Here is a 24,026-nt window from a genome sequence, read left to right on the forward strand (position 1 = left end):
TCAAGGTTAGCACACAGTATTTGCAGACAACCAAAAGACCACAATTGGAAGAAAAACACTAGCTGTTTTGTAATATGATTATGAAATTAAAGAAGTAACACTTAAATACGGATATATGTAAATATCTGCCTCCGACACTGTTCATAAACCGTATACTATGAGTATCCATGTTGGAAATATGCTTTAAAAATTAGGAATTCAGTGTTTACTAATCCTTAACTAATTTGATTATTAATAATGAGTAAAACATTTATAACTGTGTTTGTAAACTGTATACTAATGAGTATTCATGTCGGAAAATATGCTTTATAAATGACGAACGCAGTATTGATCAATGCCTTATCACCCTTAACCCTTAGTATAAAGTGTTACCAACCAAAAGTAATATCGTTCACTCATTGTTCTGTGTATTTCATCGTATTTCAACGATGACTGGGGGTTCTAAATTATTTATTGCACTGTAATGTGCTTGGTTATTTCATTTTTTTTTTCTCTGCTAAAATCTCACTCCTGTTACTTTCAGTCTTGTCCCAGCTTCTCTTAATTGCCAAACGTGAAATGAAGTTGCCTGAGATGGAGCAATAAACATTTTGAGTAGTTTAACATGTATTTTGCCAGTTATGAGTTTATTTTTTAGTGAGTTTCTGCAAGCAAACGGCGGCGATTAGTTGGAACGGTTGATCATTTTTCATGTACAATTGCTCCTCAGTACAAATGTGTCACACACGGGAGCATATGGAATTTTTAGAGCATGTGATATCATAAAAGTATCGACAGACTGACTCTGGGAAGTCATTAGAAGCTGATATGTGAGCATTTCCATCAGACATTTCCATACCAGCACACCATTTGATCTGCTTCACTTGTTCCATATTTCCCTTTTCTTTTTTTTAATGAACTCACGTCTCATTTTTACAAGTAAATTCGAGTCGTCAACCATTTCTGGAAGAAAATACATAACAGACATCTGCCTCGATACGTGTGCTGGTATACGACAGACATTTGTTATTCCTCAATTTGACCCCTGTGTTGATCCAAGTAGCGATGGTGGGGATTGCGTGTGAGTCTGGCTATTATGTGCTCAATAAATATTCAAGTCGGTTCAAGGTTTTGAATTGATTTCATGCAAGTCCTTAAAGGTTGTCGAGTCGAACTAGGAATGTGACGATGTGGACATTTCATATCAGGGTTTTCATCATTATCACGGTATTGTTGATTGTTAATCTTTGGGCACCAGAAAATTCCATTCTATTCGATTAGTGGGGCTAACTATCGAAATCAGAATGGCTTCTCTATTCAAACCCATTCTTGGTTCAAAATCAATACTTTTTAATAACATCAGGTGCCAGTTTTGTGATAACTACCGTATTTTTCGGACTATAAGTCACAGTTTTTTTCATAGTTTGGCCGGGCTCAAGTGCGATTTATATATGTTTTTTTCTTTCTTTATTATGCATTTTCGGCAGGTGCAACTTATACTCCGGTGCGACTTATACTCCGAAAAATACGGTACGTTCCTGCCTAAAATAGGTAAACAGCTGTGATAATTTTTTATATTACTAAAGTGAAAAGTTGTTTTGTTTGATAAATGCTACCCAAACATTCAATAAAGCCAAATCAAACAGGTCAACAAGAGAAGTAATAAATCATTACAACATATATGGGCATCGACATCAACAATATGATTTGCTGGACAGGACGGACTTAGAAAAAGAAAATAAAAAAATACATATATATATATATATATATATATATATATATATATATATATATATATATATATATATATATATATATATATATATATAATTTTTTTTTTTTTTTGTACTTAATACATTTTTGTGAATCTGATTTGCAATTCATTTCAAAATATATATAGTTTCTGGCACCTAATTGTTGAATTTGCTGGAAGACTACAAACCAGAATATTTTAATACATTTTTATTTTTTAATAAATGGTAAATGGGTTATACTTGGATAGTAGAAGCTGGGGATCGAACCAGAAACCATCGCCAGTTGGGAGACGCACAATGTACAGTGAAACCTCGATTTACCAACTCCTTTATTTGCAAACGTTTCCTTTTTTTAGATAAGGCCAAATTTGCCTTTGTGTGCGATTCACGTCTGAGTACCAACGCTTCATTCATTCATTTATTTTGTACAGGCAAAAAGCAGGGCGCAACATTTTTACTGAGGAGGCAGAGCCCTCCACGTCACCTGCTGCACATTCCAGTACACTAAGAGACACTCACTATTCAGCACGTTTTTTGCCTTTTTGACAAGTTTGCCAACTCTGAGTAACACAATTCAACAAACCAGTGTGGAACGAAAGAGGTAATTACTGTGGAGTTAAGAAAAAAAAAAAACTTTTTGCAAGCAGTACATTAAAAACAATAGTACCACCAGCAACTTTTAATTGTGATGAGACAATACTTTTCTGGAAAAAGATGCCAAAGCAGTCTTATGTCACAGCAGAGGAAAAGACACTACCTCTCCTTCAGTGGCACAAGTCAAGAGCACGCACACCTTCCTTCTCTCCCTCTGTCTACTGCTTTCTCCTCAGCTCCTTGCCGTTGTTAATGTGGGTGGATTTTATGCTTTTAAATGTTTCTTATTGTAGCAATATGGTTGGTAAAGTTAAGGATTTTTTCGTGTGATTTCTGCTCGTTTGTGAGGACACCGATGTGCCTTCTGCGTGTACAAACATTCACTAAAATATGAGCTAAAAATGAATGAATGAATTAAGAATCTTCTTTTTTTCCTCATGTTAAATTCAACTTCCCTATTCCGCCTAAACTGTCATGACTTGTGCGGACTTTAAAGGTCCTCATCCGTGCACAGGCGCATCCACACGCGGCCACAAACCTTTGTGCTGTGACAGAATTATGGAAATATCAACTCTCCTTTCCACAGCTTGCCGGTATTTACATTCCAGGGAGCTCAACAAGGAATCTGGCTCGCTGCAGAGGTTTGTGCTTTGCTGTCACATGCTGGCTGCTTTGCAAAAAACCTCACACATCAGTGACTTTACATCGTTTTTTTTTTTTTTTTTACTTTTGTGATGAATGGGAGAAGGCCAATTCATCAGCTTTCACAGCCTATGAAATAAAATGGAAGTAAAAAGAGAAAGTCGGTGCAGTGTTACGGTGAATTGCAGTGACTCAGCCTCCACAGTGCAGCGTGCTAAAACCTCATCTAAATATAGTCGGATGCTCCACGAGCAAAAAAAACAAAACAAACCCTAACGCAGATTTGCGTTTTTTAACCGGAGCTTGTCGGTGCAGCCATGCAAAAAGAAGGCGACCTTTGCGCATGGACGACAAACAACACAATTACATATCTTGTTACTGCAGTAAATGGCTATCTTAAAGGTCTTATTTTAATATTTGCCAGCAGTGTCACAGATTCCACAATAAGGAATTAGTGTACTTGGCTTTAATGCTAATGAGCTAAGTTTGTCTCCAACCTTTCCAAATAGACCACGGGTGTCCAAAGTTTTTCCACTAAGGGCCGCATAAAAAAACGATAAACGTTGCGTAAAAGGTGACAAAGTGTTTTATAATAAGTCAATACAGGGGTGGCGAAAGTGAGGCCAGGAAACTATTTGCGGCCCAAAGCTCAAGTTTTGATAGCCGGCAAAATATTATTGTAAAAATGTAAGAAAAAACAGCATTTAAACTTATCGTCATGAGAATAAGCTTGAATGTTGATACTAATAATTAATAATAATACAAGTTGTTATTTATAAGACTAAGCAGACAGTAAGGTTTAAATAAAAATGTGTTTTTTTTAGCATTTAAAGGGGAACATTATCACAATTTCAGAATGGTTAAAACCATTAAAAATCAGTTCCCAGTGGCTTATTATATTTTTCAAAGTTTTTTTCAAAATTTTACCCATCATGCAATATCCCTAAAAAAGGCTTCAAAGTGTCTGATTTTAACCATCGTTATAAACACCCGTCCATTTTCCTGTGACGTCACATAGTGAAGCCAACACAAACAAACATGGCGGAAAGAACAGCAAGCTATAGCGACATTAGCTCGGATTCAAACTCTGATTTCAACGGCTTAAGCGATTCAACAGATTACGAATGTATTGAAACGGATGGTTGTAGTGTGGAGGCAGGTAGCGAAAACGAAATTGAAGAAGAAACTGAAGCTATTGAGCCATATCGGTTTGAACCGTATGCAAGCGAAACCGACGAAAACGACACGACAGCCAGCGACACGGGAGAAAGCGAGGACGAATTCGGCGATCGTCTTCTAACCAACGATTGGTATGTGTTTGTTTGGCATTAAAGGAAACTAACAACTATGAACTAGGTTTACAGCATATGAAATACATTTGGCAACAACATGCACTTTGAGAGTGCAGACAGCCCAATTTTCATCAATTAATATATTCTGTAGACATACCCTCATCCGCGCTCTTTTCCTGAAAATCTGTCCAGTTTTGGAGTTGATGTCAGCAGGCCAGGGAAGCTAGGGTCGATGTGAGCCAAGACATCCAGGGGGTTTAGCTCGCTCGTCTACGGGAACAAACTGCCGCCATTGCTTGCCGTGCTACCGAGGTCCTTTGTCCCTGAATTGCTCACACACTCCGGCAGATTCAATGGGGGTCTGGCGGCAGATTTCTTTGACTTTATCGTTGGAAATGCATCTGCTTTGAGTGTCGCAGGATATCCACACATTCTTGCCATCTCTGTCGTAGCATAGCTTTCGTCGGTAAAGTGTGCGGAACAAACGTCCAATTTCTTGCCACTTTCGCATCTTTGGGCCACTGGTGCAACTTGAATCCGTCCCTGTTCGTGTTGTTACACCCTCCGACAACACACCGACGAGGCATGATGTCTCCAAGGTACGGAAAATAACAGAGCTGATTAGACTCGGTGTTTGAGAAAATGGCGGATTGCTTCCCGATGTGACGCCACGTTGTGACGTCATCGCTCCGAGAGCGAATATTAGAAAGGTGTTTAATTCGCCAAAATTCACCCATTTAGAGTTCGGAAATCGGTTAAAAAAATATATGGTCTTTTTTCTGCAACATCAAGGTATATATTGATGCTTACATAGGTCTGGTGATAATGCTCCCCTTTAAAAAAAAAATAAAAACAATTATCAAATACATTTTTCAAACATTGGACACTTTTAGTCATTAAACATTACATTTTCAAAAATGTTTCCGTTGCATTACGTCTTTTTCCATACATTTTTTTTTAGTTTCTTTTAGAGATAAATGCTTTAAAATGTAATATTGGAAATTATCGGTATTGTTTTTTTTATTATCGATATGGTTTTTATTTTTTGGGTTTTTTGGTTTTTTTTATCAAATCAACATAAAAAACACAAGATACACTTGCAATTAGTGCACCAACCCAAAAAACCTCCCTCATTCACACAAAAGGGTTGTTTCTTTCTGTTATTAATATTCTGGTTCCTACATTATATATCAATATATATCAATACAGTCTGCAAGGGATACAGTCCGTAAGCACACATGATTGTGCGTGCTGCTGGTCCACTAATAGTTCTAACCTTTAACAGTTAATTTTACTCATTTTCATTAATTACTAGTTTCTATGTAACTGTTTTTATATTGTTTTATTTTCTTTTTTATTCAAGAATTTTTATTTAATTATTATTTTTTTTTTAATAATCTTATCTTCACCATATATGATTGCCCAAATTAGGCATAATAATGTGTTAATTCCACGACTGTATATATCGATATCGGTTGATATCGGTAATTAAGAGTTGGACAATATCGGAATATCGGATATCGGCAAAAAAGCCATTATCGGACATCCCCAGTTTCTTTGTTTCCTACAATATGTTGCGGGCCAATAAAATGCAAGCTGTGGGCTACAAATAGACCCCAGACCGCATTTTGGACACCTCTGACCTCGACAACGTTACTCTGCACATGTCCGACGTTATTTATGGTATATATTATTCCAAACTGTGGTACACGGGGTCCAAAGGTACGCCAAAGGACCACTTAGTGAAATATCCAAACACAGTGTTACTGTTCAAACTGTGGTCAAAAATATAAAAAATAATTGTTGAATAAAATCTATATCTTGTTTTTAATCAATATTGAGGCCTAATAAGCTACTGTATTTTATTGTTGGTCATCATGGTAGTACATGGAGAGCCACAATTTTGGAGAGTCACAAAATCAAATGTAATTCAATTCATTTCAATGGGAGATGTTGATTTGAGATCGACGTTTTAAGTCAAGATCTGTCACAGAATCAATTATACTCATAAGATGAGGAACTACTGTAATATAAATGTGTTATTTTACAAATTGAAATATGTGACAATAACAATAGATCTTCAAAAGTTCCACAATTAAAAACAAATAAAAAAAATTCATGTTTGCGATTTTCGTTTCGGACTGATATCTATTGAGAAATGTTGGCAAAGAAAAGTAAAAACAAATTTAGGCGATAAAGTGAGGATAACTGCACTTTTTTAGAGAATTTTGCCCATCATTCACAATCATTATGTAAGACAAGCGCACTTGTTTTCTTTTTGTTATGCATTCTAACTCGTAAATACATTCTAGCAAAAGTCAGCCAACTATAGAGGCAATAAGATCTGCTCTTGTCGGCCTATAAAGCACTCTAAACACCTCCAATATTTATATATATATATATATACATATATATATATATATATATATATATACACATATACACATATATATAAATATATATATATATATATATATATATATATATGTATATATATATATATATATATATATGTACATATATATATATATATATATGTATATGTATATATATATATATATATATATGTATGTATGTACATATATATATATATATATATATATATACTGTAGTGACAGGCACATTCATAATAACATGTAATGTTTACATATTTTGCTTATTTTAAGCATATCGATTTAATAGACACATTACAACGTTTGCAATTTCCTTCAACAACAACTATTAATCATGTGGACTTCATGAGAGACAACAAAGACTACTTTGGGACAAATGATGATTCTTTGCCTGAATATAAGGAGGATGTTCTACAAGTTTTAGAAGCTGAGCGATAAGCAGATCCAACCAGTATTGCTAAGTGCTCAAGAAGAAATGCAAACTACAAACATAATAAAACAATCACTACTGTACAATGTCTGCTCTCACTGGGATGCCGACTGGTGGTATGTTTATATCTTACCGTTTAGATGAAGAATTAATCATAATCCTCACGCAGGTTAAAGAAAAAAAGGTGCCGCAAACGTCCTTCTTTTGATCTCCAGGTATAAGTTGGATGTCAAAGTTGACCAACTTCTCGGTTTATGTCCGCATTCTTCTACTATCCAGGTGAGAGGCATGATTTATAATCTAGAATTAACTTTCACCAACTCAGAGGCGATGCAGCAGCTCAGTATGTCAATATAGCAGCATAAGCTGGTTACCTCTCTCTGTGATCACGAGAAAGTAGTCTCTTAATGTTAGCGCTTGTATTAACAATATCGCTGGTACAGTACTTGGTTAGTATTCAAACAAAGTATTGTTGGATGTTTTTTTAAGAGGACTTTATGTGCGCAACACTTTAGATGACTCCCATTTTAGCCACCTGTACTGGCCATTTATTACAAATTAGAATGCATTAAAATAAGAAAAACATATGGTCTTGTCTCACATAGAGATTGTAATTGATTTGCAAAATTAAAAAAAAGGGCAGTTCCCTTTAAAAAAAAGGTCCATGTCCTGTTTGGCTTTGAAGATAATTAAAATTGAATGTGCCCAGAAGGTAAAAAAAAAAAAAAAAAAAGGAAAAGCGCGTTGGAGCTCATGAGCAGGCTCTACGGACACATTACTTACCCTGAGAACACCATTAAAACGTCACACACTGTTTCTAACCTTATTTGAGAGTCCTTGAACGCACCACAGTTATGGACAATGAGATGCAAAAGTAAAACTTGTACAAAACTTTCTCCCTTGCGGCCACAAATTGACGTATTATATTTGTTCCTTTCTTTTATCACTTCATCCTTGTTCCGAAATGTTGGTGCTGTATGTGTGTGACATCCTCAAAGGTGAGCTTTGATGACATTATGGCGTCTGTGTTGTGTAAAGTGTTGGACTGAGCGGGGCCTTATGCATTACTGACACCTGTTAGTATGATTTTTTTTTTTTTAAACTCTCAATTTGCAAAAAAAAAAAAAAAATCATAAATCAAAAGCAATGTTTTTATGCAATATTTACTTATTTAAAGGGGAACTGCACTTTTTTGGAATGTCGCCTATTGTTTGCACTCATTATGAGAAACAAGAACACACTTTTTTTTTAACGATTTTAAAGATGTTAAAAAACGCAACAAAGATGCGATTAATGGGAGTCACCCTTGTAGCCTTCAAAGCCCTCTAAAACAACTTCAAAACCCTCCATCAATGTTTTCATACACATTGTAAGTCTATATATAATGTAGTAACTGTTTTTGGATAAATTAACCTTATCTTTTTGAAGCTGAATATACTGAAGAAGATTGACTGCTTATAGGAGTGAGCACAAAAAAGAGGGTTGAACATTGGAGCAGACGGAAGTCGATAGAGTGAGGTAGAAAGTGACTCAAAGCTGCAAATTTGGATTTTGGAGACAAACTATTTCGACATAAATGGCGTGCTTACCCAAAATCAACAGGGAACGTCCCCGAACGAACAACTGTCCATCGAGTGACTCACTTTAATATTGATCATGATACACGCAGCACGTCATGCATGTTATTATATGTACATACACTGTCTGCCTAGCTGTGTACAAATTACAAATTGGTGTCCTATCACAGTGTTGTGCATTACAAACTCAAACGCGTTACCTGCTGACTTAGAATCAAGCTTATCTCTTTCCATAGTTAGCTTTTATGGCTAATACCGAAGCTCGCCGATGTGTATCTACGCTAGAAAAAGAGTTCCTCAGTGTTTGCTCTTACAATAACAATGTCGATACAGTTTGGTTATTATACCGGTTAGGGAACGTAAATGAAGTATTGTTGACGGTTTTTGAATGCATTTTCAAAGTGATTTAGAGGTAGAATCGATCGTTCCCATTAGCTGCATTGCTAGCCACCTAGAACGATCCGATTTTTACATTTTAAAATGCAAAAGAAAAGAAAAACTTTTGTCTTCTTGTCTCTCATATTTGTGAATGATAGAAAAAAGTGCAGTTCCACTTTAAGGCTGTATTTATGTTACATCAAATATTCCATTTTGAAAAATGTTTAGGGCAAAATATTGCCTATTTTGTGTTTTTGCCATTAAAAATAGGGTTTTCTCTTGAAAAAAAGGGCATAAAAAACTAAAAACTTGCATGGCAACTAACATGTGTAACACTTAAAACCTTTAGCATATCCATCCATTTTCTACCGCTTGTTCCCTTCGGGGTCGCGGGGGGCGCTGGAGCCTATCTCAGCTACAATCGGGCGGAATGCGGGGTATCAGTATGTGGAATTAAATTATGGAACGGATTAACCAAATAAATCAAACAAAGCATCAATATGATTCAGTTTAAGAGACTGCTCAAACTACAAATGTTCACAAAGCACAGAGAACAAGAACTATGATGAATATCTTAAACCCTTTTTTTAATTTAAATTATTATTACCTTTTTTTTTATTGAGACAAAGATTATTTAGATATTTAATATGTGTTTACTTACTATGGTATATTATTATTTTTTTTTTTTTTTTTTTTATTGAGACAAAGATTATTTAGGTATTTAATATGTATTTACTTACTATGGTATATTCTTTGTTTATTATTTATTTGTTCACTGTCCTGTTACAGAGAACAAAGAAATAGGATCAAATTGCTGCGGTATGAAAAGGGGTCGGATTAAATAAGCTCAGCTTCTTCCTACTCCTTTTCGGGCGTGCTGTAATGAAACAACTGAATTACATTGTATCGTATGCATGTTCGATATAAACTGAAACTGAACTGAATAGTTGAACTATGAAAATTTTAAATGACAAAAGTAATAAAAACTATTTATTTGGCTCATTTTTGAAACTTTAATAACTTTTAACATTTACGGTGGCCTGAAAGAACAGGAACAATCTCAGAAAAAACACAAAAACCAAAAAAACGAAACAACTTACAATTTTAATAACACAAAAAGAAAAGCCGAAACAAGGAACAATTTCATAAAACAATTTAACCAAACACAAAAACACTTTATAATTTTAGAGAACACAAAAAACAAATGCTGAAACAATTTACAATTTCAAAAACCGGAAGGGGAAGGTCCCAAAATTCCAGATTGACAGCTAAATCAGTCAATCATTTTTTTCCATATCTGCAGAGCCTGAATGAAGAAGTGAAGATTCAGTGGAAGTGGACAAAATGATGAGCTGGTTAAGCTGTCAGTCTGTGATTTGGCACATTCCCTTTCAGGTTTATTCAATTGTAAGTTGTATCGTCTTTTGTTTTTGTGTTTTCTGTAATTGTAGTTTGTTTCATGACATGTTAAAGTGCTTTGCACTTCCAGGCCACCATACAAATGGTTTTGAAAATGAAAAATATCAAAATTGCCATTGCATGCTTTCATTTTTTTTGTGGTAAAAGTTTGGAGACTATTGTAATTTTATGGCATTTTGTTTGTAAATGTCATATTTGAATGGCAGAAAAAAAATTCTGCACACCGTGTCCGCGTGCAACATCCCCATTAACGTTTCTTATAAAGTTGATTTTGTGTGGCCCTATTTGTCGCGGTTTACCCGACACATGAAACGTGACAAATTTTTCACGGCTACAGTAATTTTCTATTAACATTTATGGCATCCTTTTGTTTTTAAATGTCATATTTAAATGGCAGAACAAAATTCCTGCACACCGTGTCCACGTGCAACATCCCCATTCACGTTTCTTATAAAGTTGATTTTGTGTGGCCCTATTTGTCGCGGTTTACCCGACACATGAAACGTGACACATTTTTCACGGCTATAGTAATGTTCTATTAACATTTATGGCATCCTTTTGTTTTTAAATGTCATATTTAAATGGCAGAAGAAAAAAATAATTCTGCACAGACGTTTCTTATAAAGTTGATTTTGTATGGCCCTATTCGTCGCGGTTTACCCGACACATGAAATGTGACAATATTTTCACGGCAATAGTAATTTTCTATTAATATTTATGGCATCCTTTTGTTTTTAAATGTCATATTTAAATGGCAGAAGAAAAAAAAATTCTGCACACCGTGTCCGCGTGCAACATCCCCACTCACGTTTCTTATAAAGTTGATTTTGTATGGCCATACTCTTCACGGTTTACCCGACACATGAAACGTGACACAGTTTTCACGCCTTTCGTAATTTTCTATTAACATTTATGGCACCTTTTTGTCTTTAGATGTCATAAATAATGGCGGGAAAAAAAATTCTGCACATCTTTTCCACGTGCAACATCCCCACTCATGTTTCTTTTAAAGTTTATTTTGTATGGCCCTATTTGTCGCGGTTTACCAGACACATGAAACGTGACACATTTTTCACGACGATAGTAATTTTCTATCAACATTCATGGCATCCTTTTGTATTTAAATGGCAGGAAAAAAATTCTGCACACTGTGTCCGTGTGCAACATCCCCACAGACGTTTCTTATAAAGTTGACTTTGTATGGCCATATTTGTCGCGGTTTACCCGACACATGAAATGTGACAATATTTTCACGGCAATAGTAATTTTCTATTAATATTTATGGCATCCTTTTGTTTTTAAATGTCATATTTAAATGGCAGAAGAAGAACAAAAATCTGCACACCGTGTCCACGTGCAACATCCCCACTGACGTTTCTTATAAAGTTGATTTTGTATGGCCATATTCGTCGCGGTTTACCCGATGTCATAACGTGGATCTTTACGCAGCTTGCTGCGAGATTTGTTCTCCAGGGATGCAAACGAACTTGACCGGACAAGGCTTGCAGGTAAAAACATGATTTATTCTTGACTATAAAGGGTACAACAAAAGACGCTCAAGGCGAAGGCACAACTAAACGTATGAAACAAAAACTAACACATAGGCAGATACTATGGACATGAAACAAAACTCGCTAACTGTGGCATGAAAAACCTTACTTGGCAGAGCATGAATCGACGGCATGAACAGAGCAAAAACAGAGTAATGTCGCCAGGCCGACTAACTGGCAACGACAGGCTTAAATAGTCTCTTTGATAAGGGCCAGGTGCGTGTGTCAAAATGAGTCAGGTGAAACCAATTAGTCGCCATGGCGACCAAACAAGGAAGCGCAAAAACAGGAACTATGGTGTCCAAAAGTAACAGAACATAACTAAACAAAACATGATCTAGACCACAGATCATGACACCCGACACATGAAACGTGACAACATTTTCATGGCGATAGTAATTTTCTATAAATATTCATGGCATCCTTTTGTTTTTAAATGTCATATTTAAATGGCAGGAAAAAAATGATGCGCACTGTGTCCGCCTGCAACATCCCCACTGACGTTTCTTATGAAATTGATTTTGTGTGGCCCTATTAGGCGCGGTTTACCCGACACTTGAAACGTGACAACATTTTCATGGTGATAGTAATTGTCTATTAATATTTATGGCATCCTTTTGTTTTTAAATGTCATATTTAAATCGCAAAAAAATAAAATTCTGCACACTGTGTCCGCGTGCAACATCCCCACTGACGTTTCTTATAAAGTCGATTTTATATGGCCCTATTTGTCGCGGTTTATCCGACACATGAAACGTGACACATTTTTAATGGCTACAGTAATTTTCTATTAACATTTATGGCATCCTTTTGTCTTTATATGTCATATTTGAATGGCGGGGAAAAAGATTCTGCACACCGTTTCCACGTGCAACATCCCCACTCACGTTTCTTGTAAAGTTGATTTTGTATGGTCCTATTCGTCGTGGTTTACCCGACACATGAAACGTGACAACATTTTCATGGCGATAGTAATTTTCTATTAATATTTATGGTATCCTTTTGTCTTTAAATGTCATATTTAAATGGCGGGGGAAAAAATTCTGCACACCGTTTCCACGTGCAACATCCCCACTCACGTTTCTTATAAAGTTGATTTTGTGTGGCCCTATTTGTCGCGGTTTACCCGACACATGAAACGCGACAATTTTTTCACGGCTATAGTAATTTTCTATCAACATTTATGGCATTCTTTTGTTTTTAAATGTCATATTTAAATGGCAGGAAAAATAAAATCCTGCACACCGTGTCCGCGTGCGACATCCCCACTGACGTTTCTTATACAGTTGATTTTGTATGGCCCTATTCGTCGTGGTTTACCCGACACATGAAACGTGACACATGTTTCACGGCTATGGTAATTTTCTATTAACATTTGTGGCATTCTTTTGTTTTTAAATGTCATATTTAAATGGCAGAAGAAGAAAAAAATCCTGCACACTGTGTCCGCGTTTCTTATAAAGTTGATTTTGTATGGCCCTATTCGTTGTGGTTTACCCGACACATGAAACGTGACAAATGTTTCACGGCTATAGTAATTTTCTATTAAGATGTATGGCATCCTTTTGTTTTTAAATGTAATAGTTAAAAGGTAGGGAAAAAAAATTCTGCACACCGTGTCCGTGTGCAACATCTCCACTCACGTTTCTTGTAAAGTTGATTTTGAATGGTCAAAGCAGTTTACCCGACACATGAAACATGACACATTGGAGTGGCGCACTATCCACTGTAGTCGCCAGATGGCAGTAGAGTGTTGCACATCTTAAAATGTGTTTTGTGGCAATTGCAGTTGCTATGTAGAGTGGCGCTTTCCGACATTTTCAGCAGACCGCATTGCCAAAGTGATTCTTCCTCTCACGCGAGTTCCACCCAGGAATGGGCGCCCCATGAACCCCTTCCCACACTGTACACTACAATATCATCCACTCACTTTTAGAGAACCTGGGCGGGTTGTCGTTGACGTCGCTGAGGGTGATGTTGACCGTGGTGGTCCCGGCCAGCCCCCCCAGCTGCCCCCCCATATCCTTGGCCTGGATCAAGACCTGGTACTGTTCCTTCACCTCTCTGTCCATGTTGGGTAAGGCCGTCTTTATCACACCTGCAGGTACAAAAGTGGTGTGAGACAAATACAAACATTTGAGCTGGGAATTCTGAGCCAAAAGTCAACAAAAACAAACCCCGTTTCCATATGAGTTGGGAAATTGTGTTAGATGTAAATATAAACGGAATACAATGATTTGCAAATCCTTTTCAACCCATATTCAATTGAATGCACTACAAAGACAAGATATTTGATGTTCAAACTCATAAACTTTATTTTTTTTTTTGCAAATAATAATTAACTTAAAATGTCATGGCTGCAACATGTGCCAAAGTAGTTGGGAAAGGGCATGTTCACCACTGTGTTACATCACCTTTTCTTTTAACAACACTCAGTAAACGTTTGGGAACTGAGGAGACACATTTTTTAAGCTTCTCAGGTGGAAATATTTCCCATTCTTGCTTGATGTACAGCTTAAGTTGTTCAACAGTCAGGGGGTTTCCGTTGTGGTATTTTAGGCTTCATAATGCACCACACATTTTCAATGGGAGACAGGTCTGGACTACAGGCAGGCCAGTCTAGTACCCGCACTCTTTTACTATGAAGCCATGTTGATGAAATAAGCAGGGGCGTCCATGGTAACGTTGCTTGGATGGCAACATATGTTGCTCCAAAACCTGTATGTACCTTTCAGCATTAATAGTGCCTTCACAGATGTGTAAGTTACCCATGTCTTGGGCACTAATACACCCCCATACCATCACAGATGCTGGCTTTTCAACTTTGCGCCTATAACAATCCGGATGGTTCTTTTCCTCTTTGGTCCGGAGGACACGACGTCCACAGTTTCCAAAAACAATTTGAAATGTGGACTCGTCAGACCACAGAACACTATTCCACTTTGTATCAGTCCATCTTAGATGAGCTCAGGCCCAGCGAAGCCGACGGCGTTTCTGGGTGTTGTTGATAAACGGTTTTTGCCTCGCATAGGAGAGTTTTAACATGCACTTACAGATGTAGCGACCAACTGTAGTTAATGACAGTGGGTTTCTGAAGTGTTCCTGAGCCCATGTGGTGATGTCCTTTACACACTGATGTCGCTTGTTGATACCGTTCAGCCTGAGGGATCAAAGGTCATGGGTTTAGCTGCTTACGTGCAGTGACTTCTCCAGATTCTCTGAACCCTTTGATGATATTACGGACCGTAAATGGTGAAATCCCTAAATTCCTTGCAATAGCTGGTTGAGAACGATTTTTCTTAAACTGTTCAACAATTTGCTCACGCATTTGTTGACAAAGTGGTGACCCTCGCCCCATCCGTGTTTGTGAATGACTGAGCATCTCATGGAATCTACTTTTTTACCCAATCATGGCACCCACCTGTTCCCAATTAGCCTGCACACCTGTGGGATGTTCCAAATAAGTGTTTGATGAGCATTCCTCAACTTTATCAGTATTTATTGCCACCTTTCCCAACTTCTTTGTCACGTGTTGCTGGCATCAAATTCTAAAGTGAATGATTATTTGCAAAAAAAAAATGTTTATCAGTTTGAACATCAAATATGTTGTCTTTGTAGCATATTTAACTGAATACGGGTTGAAAATTATTTGCAAATCATTGTATTCCGTTTATATTTACATCTAACACAATTTCCCAACTCATATGGAAACGGGGTTTGTATTTGATAGACATGTTTAGTTTCAAAGACAATTCATGCGTCATCTGACTTACGCCCTTTGTGGACTGATCATTTGTTTGAGGTGTGTTTGTGTGGATCGGCGCTCCCCCAGCAGGGGAAACACTTTCCCTCGCCACGTGATTTTTTTGTCTCCAGCCGCGCCATTTTCCCATCCGGGCTCAGCGTGCGCTCTGAGCGCCGCGATCGGCAAAACCTTCCACCTGTGTCGCCTTTTGTGATATGTATGAAGCTTTTTTTTTTTTTTAATACGTTGTGAACGGCGCTATAGACGCTCCCGGCCCGCTGCCAATCCGGCACTTTTCTGCCGCATTGATTGATCCGTCCCCCCGTGGCGCGTCGGGCGTAAATAACAAACAAATAACAGCGTTAATCTTTCGTCATTATTGTCTTTTGGTCAATTTCAAGCTGCAGGCGTAAACAGATGTTAGCCGGCGCTCACAAAAGACGCAAAGTCAGCAAGCAGGCAAGGTGATGAGATGTTTAATGGCAACATCTGGCCAAGCTAATATGTTGCAAACATGCCAATAGTCATGAATCTTACAATAGACTTTGTCAAATGAATGCAATTTGAGGTAGCACGTATTATGTATATATACACTGCAAAAACTGAAATCTAAGTATGATTGAATATCTCAAATAAGGGTGATATTTGCTTATTTTCTGTCTGATAAGATAATTCTTCTGTCATGACTTGGTCCTGGGTGTTTGCTTTTCCGGGATGCAACGGAAAGTTGGCTCGGGCGAGACGGGAATGTGAGTACATGATTTATTTAATATATCAAAAAAACGAAAAGCGCGCACAATGGCGGAGAACAAACTATGAAACCAAAAAGACTATAAACATGGAACAAAAACTTACTTTGGCATGGGACATGAAGCAGGATCTAAGAGGATGAAGAGTGTGTAGAGCATAATTGTGGGTTGTCACCAGCAAGACAAACTGAAAACAATGAACTTAAATACTACAGACATGATTAACGAAAACAGGTGCGTGACTCAAAACGTGAAACAGGTGCGTGACGTGACAGGTGAAAACTAATGGGTTGCTATGGTGACAAACAAGAGTGCACAATGAGTCCAAACGGGGAACAGGTAAAACTAATGGGTAATCATGGAAACAAGACAAGGGAGTGAAAAGCCAGAAACTAAAGAGTCCAATAACTAAACAAAACATGACTAAAACAAAACATGATCACACAGACATGACATCTTCTCACTAAGCAGATTTTATGTTAGTGTTTTACTTGTTTTAAGGGTTTTGGTCCTAAATGATCTCAGTAAGATATTACAGCTTGTTGCTGAGATTTGATGACCTATATTTGTCAAAACGTGGACTATGGAGTTTTTGTTTTCCCAAGATGCAAGTGAATTTGGATCAGACAAGGCTTGAAGGTGGGTACATGATTTATTTATTACTATCAAAAAGGAACAAACGAAAAGCGCGCACAATGGCGGAGGTAAAAAAAACTTGGCGAATGAAAACAAAACTTGCACAAAGGTAGAAACTGTGAACACGAAATAAAAAACACTTACTGTGGCATGGGACTGTGAACAGGGCTTGATACGCGAGGATAGCAGGGTTAGAAAAGATATGACACCAGGACGAACAACAGAAAATGAAAAGCTTAAATAACACAGACATGATTAACGAAAACAGGTGCGTGACGTGACAGGTGAAAATTAATGGGTTGCTATGGTGACAAACAAGAGTGCACAATGAGTCCAAACGTGGAACAGATGAAACTAATGGGTAACCATGGAAACAAGACAAGGGAGTGAAAAGCCAGAAACTAAAAAGTCCAATAACTAAACAAAACATGACTAAAACAAAACATGATTACACAGACATGACCTATATTGAGTAAAACATGCTTGAAACTAGAATATCAAGTGTTGCAAAGCTGTGTCATCAACACTCAAAAGTATAAAACTACTTTTTTAAAGTAATAATTTCTTATTTCAAGCATGTAAAAAAAAACATCATGACTTTGACCTAATTGTGTCTCATAATTAAAACAGATGACAGCCAAATGGACTTTGCTGTTTTATTTTCAATGAAACAATAAAAAATACGTACTCATATAGTAGTACAGTTGGCACAGTACAGTAAACTGACAGTTAATATTTAAACATTTCACATGTGACATTTCTAACAATTTTGAACAGAAATAGTTCATGCACATTCAGATAAATTCTTAAAAATTACAATTAAAAATGTTTTGGCAAAATGCATTTTTAGACGGCTAGGAGACCCTGAGAGTAACAAGATGTTGCCTTGTTGTCTTTCCATTAAGAACAACAAATTCGTTTTTAGTATAAGTTTGCTGTTTTCAAGAAATGTAATGCCGAGCGCATATCATTATGTCAAGATAATGGCACTAGCATTTACTTCATTTAAGAATATTTTTCAACATATTTAGCAAAAAGGTATCTTTTTTTTCTACCAGAAAAGTGCACTTGTTATTAGTGAGAATATACTTATTTTAAGGTATTTTTGGGTTCATTGAGGTTAGCTAATTTTACTTGTTTTGGAAAGTCTTGACAAGCCAAATTTTCTTGTTCTATTGGCAGATAATTTTGCTTAGTTCAAATAAAATACCCCTAATTTTTGTATTTTTTTTTTTTCTTGTTTTTGAACACTGACTTTTTGCAGTGTATACACTGCAAAAACTGAAATCTAAGTAAGATTAAATATCTCAAATAAGGGTGATATTTGCTTATTTTCTGTCTGATAAGATAATTCTTCTCACTAAGCAGATTTTATGTTAGAGTGTTTTACTTGTTTTAAGGGTTTTGGTCTTAAAAGATCTCAGTAATATATTAAAGCTTGTTGCTGAGATTTTATGACCTATATTGAGTAAAACATGCTTGAAACTAGAATATCAAGTGTTGCAAAGCTGTGTCATCAACACTCACAAGTATAAAACTACTTTTTTAAACTCATAATTTCTTATTTCAAGCATAAAAAAAAAACATCATGACTTTGACACAATTGTGTTTCATATTAAAACAGATGACAGCCAAATGGACTTTGCTGTTTTATTTTCAATGAAACAATAGAAAATACATACTCATATAGTAGTACACTTGTTATTAGTGAGAATATACTTATTTTAAGGTATTTTTGGGTTCATTGAGGTTAGCTAATTTTAATTGTTTTGGAAAGTCTTGACAAGCCAAATTTTCTTGTTCTATTGGCAGATAATTTTGCTTAGTTGAAATAAAATACCCCTAATTTTTCATTTATTTTTTTTCTTGTTTTTGAACACTGACTTTTTGCAGTGATATGTGTATGTCCATCCATATGTATGTAGATTATCCATCCATCCATTGTCTACCGCTTGTCCCTTTTGGGGTGGTGGGGGTTGCTGGAGCCTATCCCAGCTGCACTCAGGCATAAGGTAGGGTACACCCTGAACAAGTCGCCACCTCATCACAGGGCCAACACAGATAGACGGACAACATTCACACTCACATTCACACACTAGGGACCATTTAGTGTTGCCAATCAACCTATCCCCCAGGTGCATGTCTTTGGAGGTGGGAGAAAGCCGGAGTGTATATATACAGTCACGATCAAAAGTTTACGTACACTTGTAAAGAACATAATGTCATGGCTGTCTTGAGTTTCCAATAATTTCTACAACTCTTATTTTTTTCTGATAGAGTGATTGGAGCACATACTTGTTGGTCACAAAAACAATTAATTAAGTTTGGTTCTTTTATGAATTTATTATGGGTCTACTGAAAATGTGACCACATCTGCTGGGTCAAAAGTATACATACAGCAATGTTAATATTTGCTTACATGTCCCTTGGCAAGTTTCACTGCAATAAGGCGCTTTTGGTAGCCATCCACAAGCTTCTGCTTGAATTTTTGATCACTCCTTGTGACAAAATTGGTGCAGTTCAGCTAAATTTGTTGGTTTTCTGACACGGACTTGTTTCTTCAGCATTGTCCACACATTTTAGTCAGGACTTTGGGAAGGCCATTCTAAAACCCTAATTCTAGCCTGATTTAGCCATTATTTTACCACATTTGACTTGTGTTTAGGGTCATTGTCCTGTTAGAACACCCAACTGCGCCCAAGACCCAACCTCCGGGCTGATGATTTTAGGTTGTCCTGAAGAATTTGGAGGTAATCCTCCTTTTTCATTGTCCCATTTAGTCTCTGTAAAACACCAGTTCCATTGGCAGCAAAACAGGCCCAGAGCATAATACTGCCGCCACCATGCTTGACGGTAGGCCTGGTGTTCCTGGTATTAAAGGCCTCAGCTTTTCTCCTACCAAACATGTTGCTGGGTATTGTGACCAAACAGCTAAATTTTTGTTTCATCTGACATCATATAGACAAAGATAAGACCTTCTGGAGGAAAGTTGATCTGACACTCAAACGGAAGAGCCAACTTCTTGCAAACAAAGAAAGCCCCCACCTCTCCCTCTCGCAACACTGATAAGGAAAGAATAATAATAATAATAATGGATTAGTGTTTATATCCCGCTTTTCTATTATTAGATACTCAAAGCGCTCACAGAGAAGTGGGAGCCCATCATTCATTCACACCTGGTGGTGGTAAGCTACATTTGTAGCCACAGCTGCCCTGGGGTAGACTGACGGAAGCGAGGCTGCCAGTTTGCGCCTACGGCCCCTCCGACCACCACCTGTCATTCACTCATCATTCATTCACCAGTGTGAGCGGCACCGGGGGCAAGGGTGAAGCGTCCTGCCCAAGGACACAATGGCAGCGATTTGGATGTCAAGAGGCGGGGAGCTAACCTGCAACCCTCAGGTTTCTGGCATGGCCGCTCTACCTACTACGCCATACCGCCCCTAAGTGGGGGATGTATTCACATTCCAATGGTTAAGACACTAAACCAGTGGTTCTTAACCTTGTTGGAGGTACCGAACCCCACCAGTTTCATATGCGCATTCACCCGAACCCTTCTTTAGTGAAAAATAAAAAAAAAAATTTCAAATTCATGACAAAGTTATATGTTTTTGGTAACACTTTAGTATGGGGAACATATTCTAAGTAACAAAGACTTAATTTAGAGTTTTTTGGACACTAGGGGAACATATTCTAAGTAACAAAGACTTAATTTAGAGTTATTTGGTTAGGGTTAGGGCCAGGGTTAGGGTTATAATACGGCCATGCCGAATAAGGCATTAATAAGTACTTAATAATGACTAGTTAAGAGCCAATATGTTACTAATTTGCATGTTAATAAGCAACTAATTAATGGTGAATACGTTCCCCATACTAAAGTGTTACCGTGTTTTTTTCCTGGTGCACAAAATGAACCGTGCATGAACATCACCTTGTTCAAACAACAAAACCAACACAGAGCATAAACTCACAACAAATTACACACCTGCAAATCAGTGTGACTTCTGCTGTTGTCATATCTGTAATACGCCGATAGGGAGAAGTTTTTATTAACACGATGAGTCGGGTGTGTTTTGACCTCCGCCGAACCCCTGAGCCCGACTCACCGAACCCCTAGGGTTCGATCGAACCCAGGTTAAGAACCACTGCATTAAACAGACCTCTGAAGACAAAGACAAACTGGTAGAATATACAAAGGAAAAGTACTAGACGCTCTAAACATGGCTATGAATAAAGAAAGAACTCTTAAACATATATGCATTCGCCACACTCTCTTACCAGTTTTGGGGTCGACGGAGAAGTACGGCTGTCCATGCAAGATGCTGTACACCACCCTGGCGCTGTTCCCGTACGTGGGGTCATCGGCGTCGGTGGCCGTCACCTGCGTCACGTACGTCCCTGCAAGGGAGAGGGCGGGAAGACAAGCTCAGAAGACGCCCTGATGTGTTACCCTGCAGGCACTGAAATCCAAAGTCGGGGGAGGGGGGGAGGGGGGGACTTTATCGGAATGAACTGGCCTGACACTAATGAAGCATAAATCAGGAGCGGGGGAGCTGCAGCTAACATGGAGCGAGACGCTCGATGAGGATGGATGTGACGCGCGCGGAGCCGTTTATTCTCTGCACAACAGAAAAAATAAAGATCCACGCTTGCCAATAGCGCAAACATGGCCGACGTCCAAACAGCACAATTACATGTTGGCTCCACCTTCACTAATAGCGTTACTTACCATGCATTTTCAATTTACTCATTCCACTGGATCACGACAAGACAATCATTTCTAATCAAGTTTTTTTTTTGTCCTCTCTTTGCAAGTATTTCCCAGCAAACATATGGCCGGCCGGTAATTACATTTGCATTTGGACGGCTCGCCATAAACGCGAGACCCTGACATGTTCATGCTCATTCACCGGCGCGCTAAGCTGACAGTAGCCTGTTTAAACTGGCGGTATATTAAACAGGCTTTAGTCTCTGAGCAGATTGCAACAATGGCATTAAAACATTAGGTGCGGGAGATTAGTGCCGGCTAACAAAGACACACGCAGGCACCCGGTGAGACGGGCGCCATTGTTTTATGCACGATAACTCTCTTGCACCTGCGTAAGAGAATTTACGTGTGTTTGTCTTGAAATAGAACGCGTTCCCCGGCCAAGTCCCGACCGAGGTGTGAGTCCATGAATATAGTCCGGTCCATGTAAAGTAAAATGAGGTAAGTTACTGCTCAGTTGCTATGCATAAAACCCAAAACCAGTGAAGTTGGCACGTTGTGTAAATGGTAAATAAAAACAGAATACAATGATTTGCTAATCCTTTTGGACTGCAAAGACAAGATATTTAATGTTCAACCTTTTTTTTTTTTTGCAATTTAATGGCAGCAACATATTGCAAACATGTTGGCACAGGGGCATTTTTACCACTGTGTTACATGGCCTTTCCTTTTAACAACACTCAGTAAGCGTTTGGGAACTGAGGAGACCAATTTTTGAAGCTTTTCTGGTGGAATTCTTTCCCATTCTTGCTTGATGTACAGCTTAAGTTGTTCAACTCTCCGTTGTGGTATTTTAGGCTTCATATTGCGCCACACATTTTCAATGGGAGACAGGTCTGGACTACAGGCAGGCCAGTCTGGTACCCGCACTTTTTTACTATGAAGCCACGCTGTTGTAACACGTGGCTTGGCATTGTCTTGCTGTGATAAGCAGGGGCATCCATGATAACGTTGCTTTGATGGCAACATATGTTGCTCCAAAAGCTGTATGTACCTTTCAGCAATAATGGTCCCTTCACAGATGTGTAAGTTACCCATGCCTTGGGCACTAATACACCCCCATACCATCACAGATGCTGGCTTTTCAACTTTGGGCCTATGACAATCCGGATGGTTCTTTTTCTCTTTGGTCCGGAGGACACGACGTCCACAGTTTCCAAAAACAATTTGAAATGTGGACTCGTCAGACCACAGAACACTTTTCCATTTTGCATCAGTCCATCTTAGAATAGCTCGGGCCCAGCGAAGCCGGCAGCGTTTCTGGGTGTTGTTGATAAATGGCTTTGGCTTTGCATAGTATAGTTTTTTTAAAGATGTCCGATAATATCGGCCTGCCGATTTTATCGACCGATAAATGCGTTAAAATGTAATATTGGAAATTATCGGTATCAGTTTTTTTTATTATCGATTTTTGTTTTTTTTGTTTTTTTTTATTAAATCAAGATAAAAAACACAAGATACACTTACAATTAGTGCACAAACCCAAAAAACCTCCCTCCCCCATTCACACTCATTCACACAAAAGGGTTGTTTCTTTCTGTTATTAATATTCTGGTTCCTATATTATATATCAATATATATATCAATACAGTCTGCAAGGGATACAGTCCGTAAGCACACATGATTACTAGTTTCTATGTAACTGTTTTTATATTGTTTTACTTTTTTTTTTATTCAAGAAAATGTTTTTAATTTATTTATCTTATTTATTTTTTTTTTTAATTACCTTATCTTCACCATACCTGGTTGTCCAAATTAGGCATAATATTGTGTTAATTCCATGACTGTATATATCGGTTGATATCGGTATCGGTTGATATCAGTATCGGTAATTAAAGAGTTGGACAATATCGGAATATCTGATATTGACAAAAAGCCATTATCGGACAACCCTAATAGTTTTATCTTGCACTTACGGATGTAGCAAAAAACTGTAGTTACTGACAGTGGTTTTCTGAAGTGTTCTTGAGCCCATGTGGTGATATCCTTTACACACTGATTCTTTGCAACAGCTCGTTGAGAAATGTTGTTCTTAAACTGTTGGACAATTTGCTCACGCATTTGTTCACAAAGTGGTGACCCTCGCCCCATCCTTGTTTGTCAATGACTGTTCATTTCAT

At 37.7% G+C, this 24,026-nt stretch overlaps 1 protein-coding gene and 1 long non-coding RNA gene across 2 annotated transcripts in view; one reads left to right on the forward strand and one right to left on the reverse strand.

The window, feature by feature from the left end:
- LOC133609493 (uncharacterized) overlaps nt 1–24,026 on the forward strand; it is a 301,958-nt gene that overhangs the window by 254,424 nt on the left and 23,508 nt on the right. The window lies entirely within an intron of this gene.
- Nucleotides 1–24,026, reverse strand: part of LOC133609492 (cadherin-12-like) — a 364,499-nt gene that overhangs the window by 153,432 nt on the left and 187,041 nt on the right. Inside the window, exons 4-5 of the mRNA XM_061965103.2 lie at nt 21,417–21,536; nt 13,939–14,106 (exon numbers count right to left, since the gene is read on the reverse strand). Of these exons, the coding sequence (XP_061821087.1) occupies nt 13,939–14,106; nt 21,417–21,536 (288 nt within the window). The remainder of the gene's footprint in view (nt 1–13,938; nt 14,107–21,416; nt 21,537–24,026) is intronic.

Source organism: Nerophis lumbriciformis, linkage group LG07, assembly GCF_033978685.3.
Source record: "Nerophis lumbriciformis linkage group LG07, RoL_Nlum_v2.1, whole genome shotgun sequence".
NCBI classification, from domain to species: Eukaryota; Metazoa; Chordata; class Actinopteri; order Syngnathiformes; family Syngnathidae; genus Nerophis; species Nerophis lumbriciformis.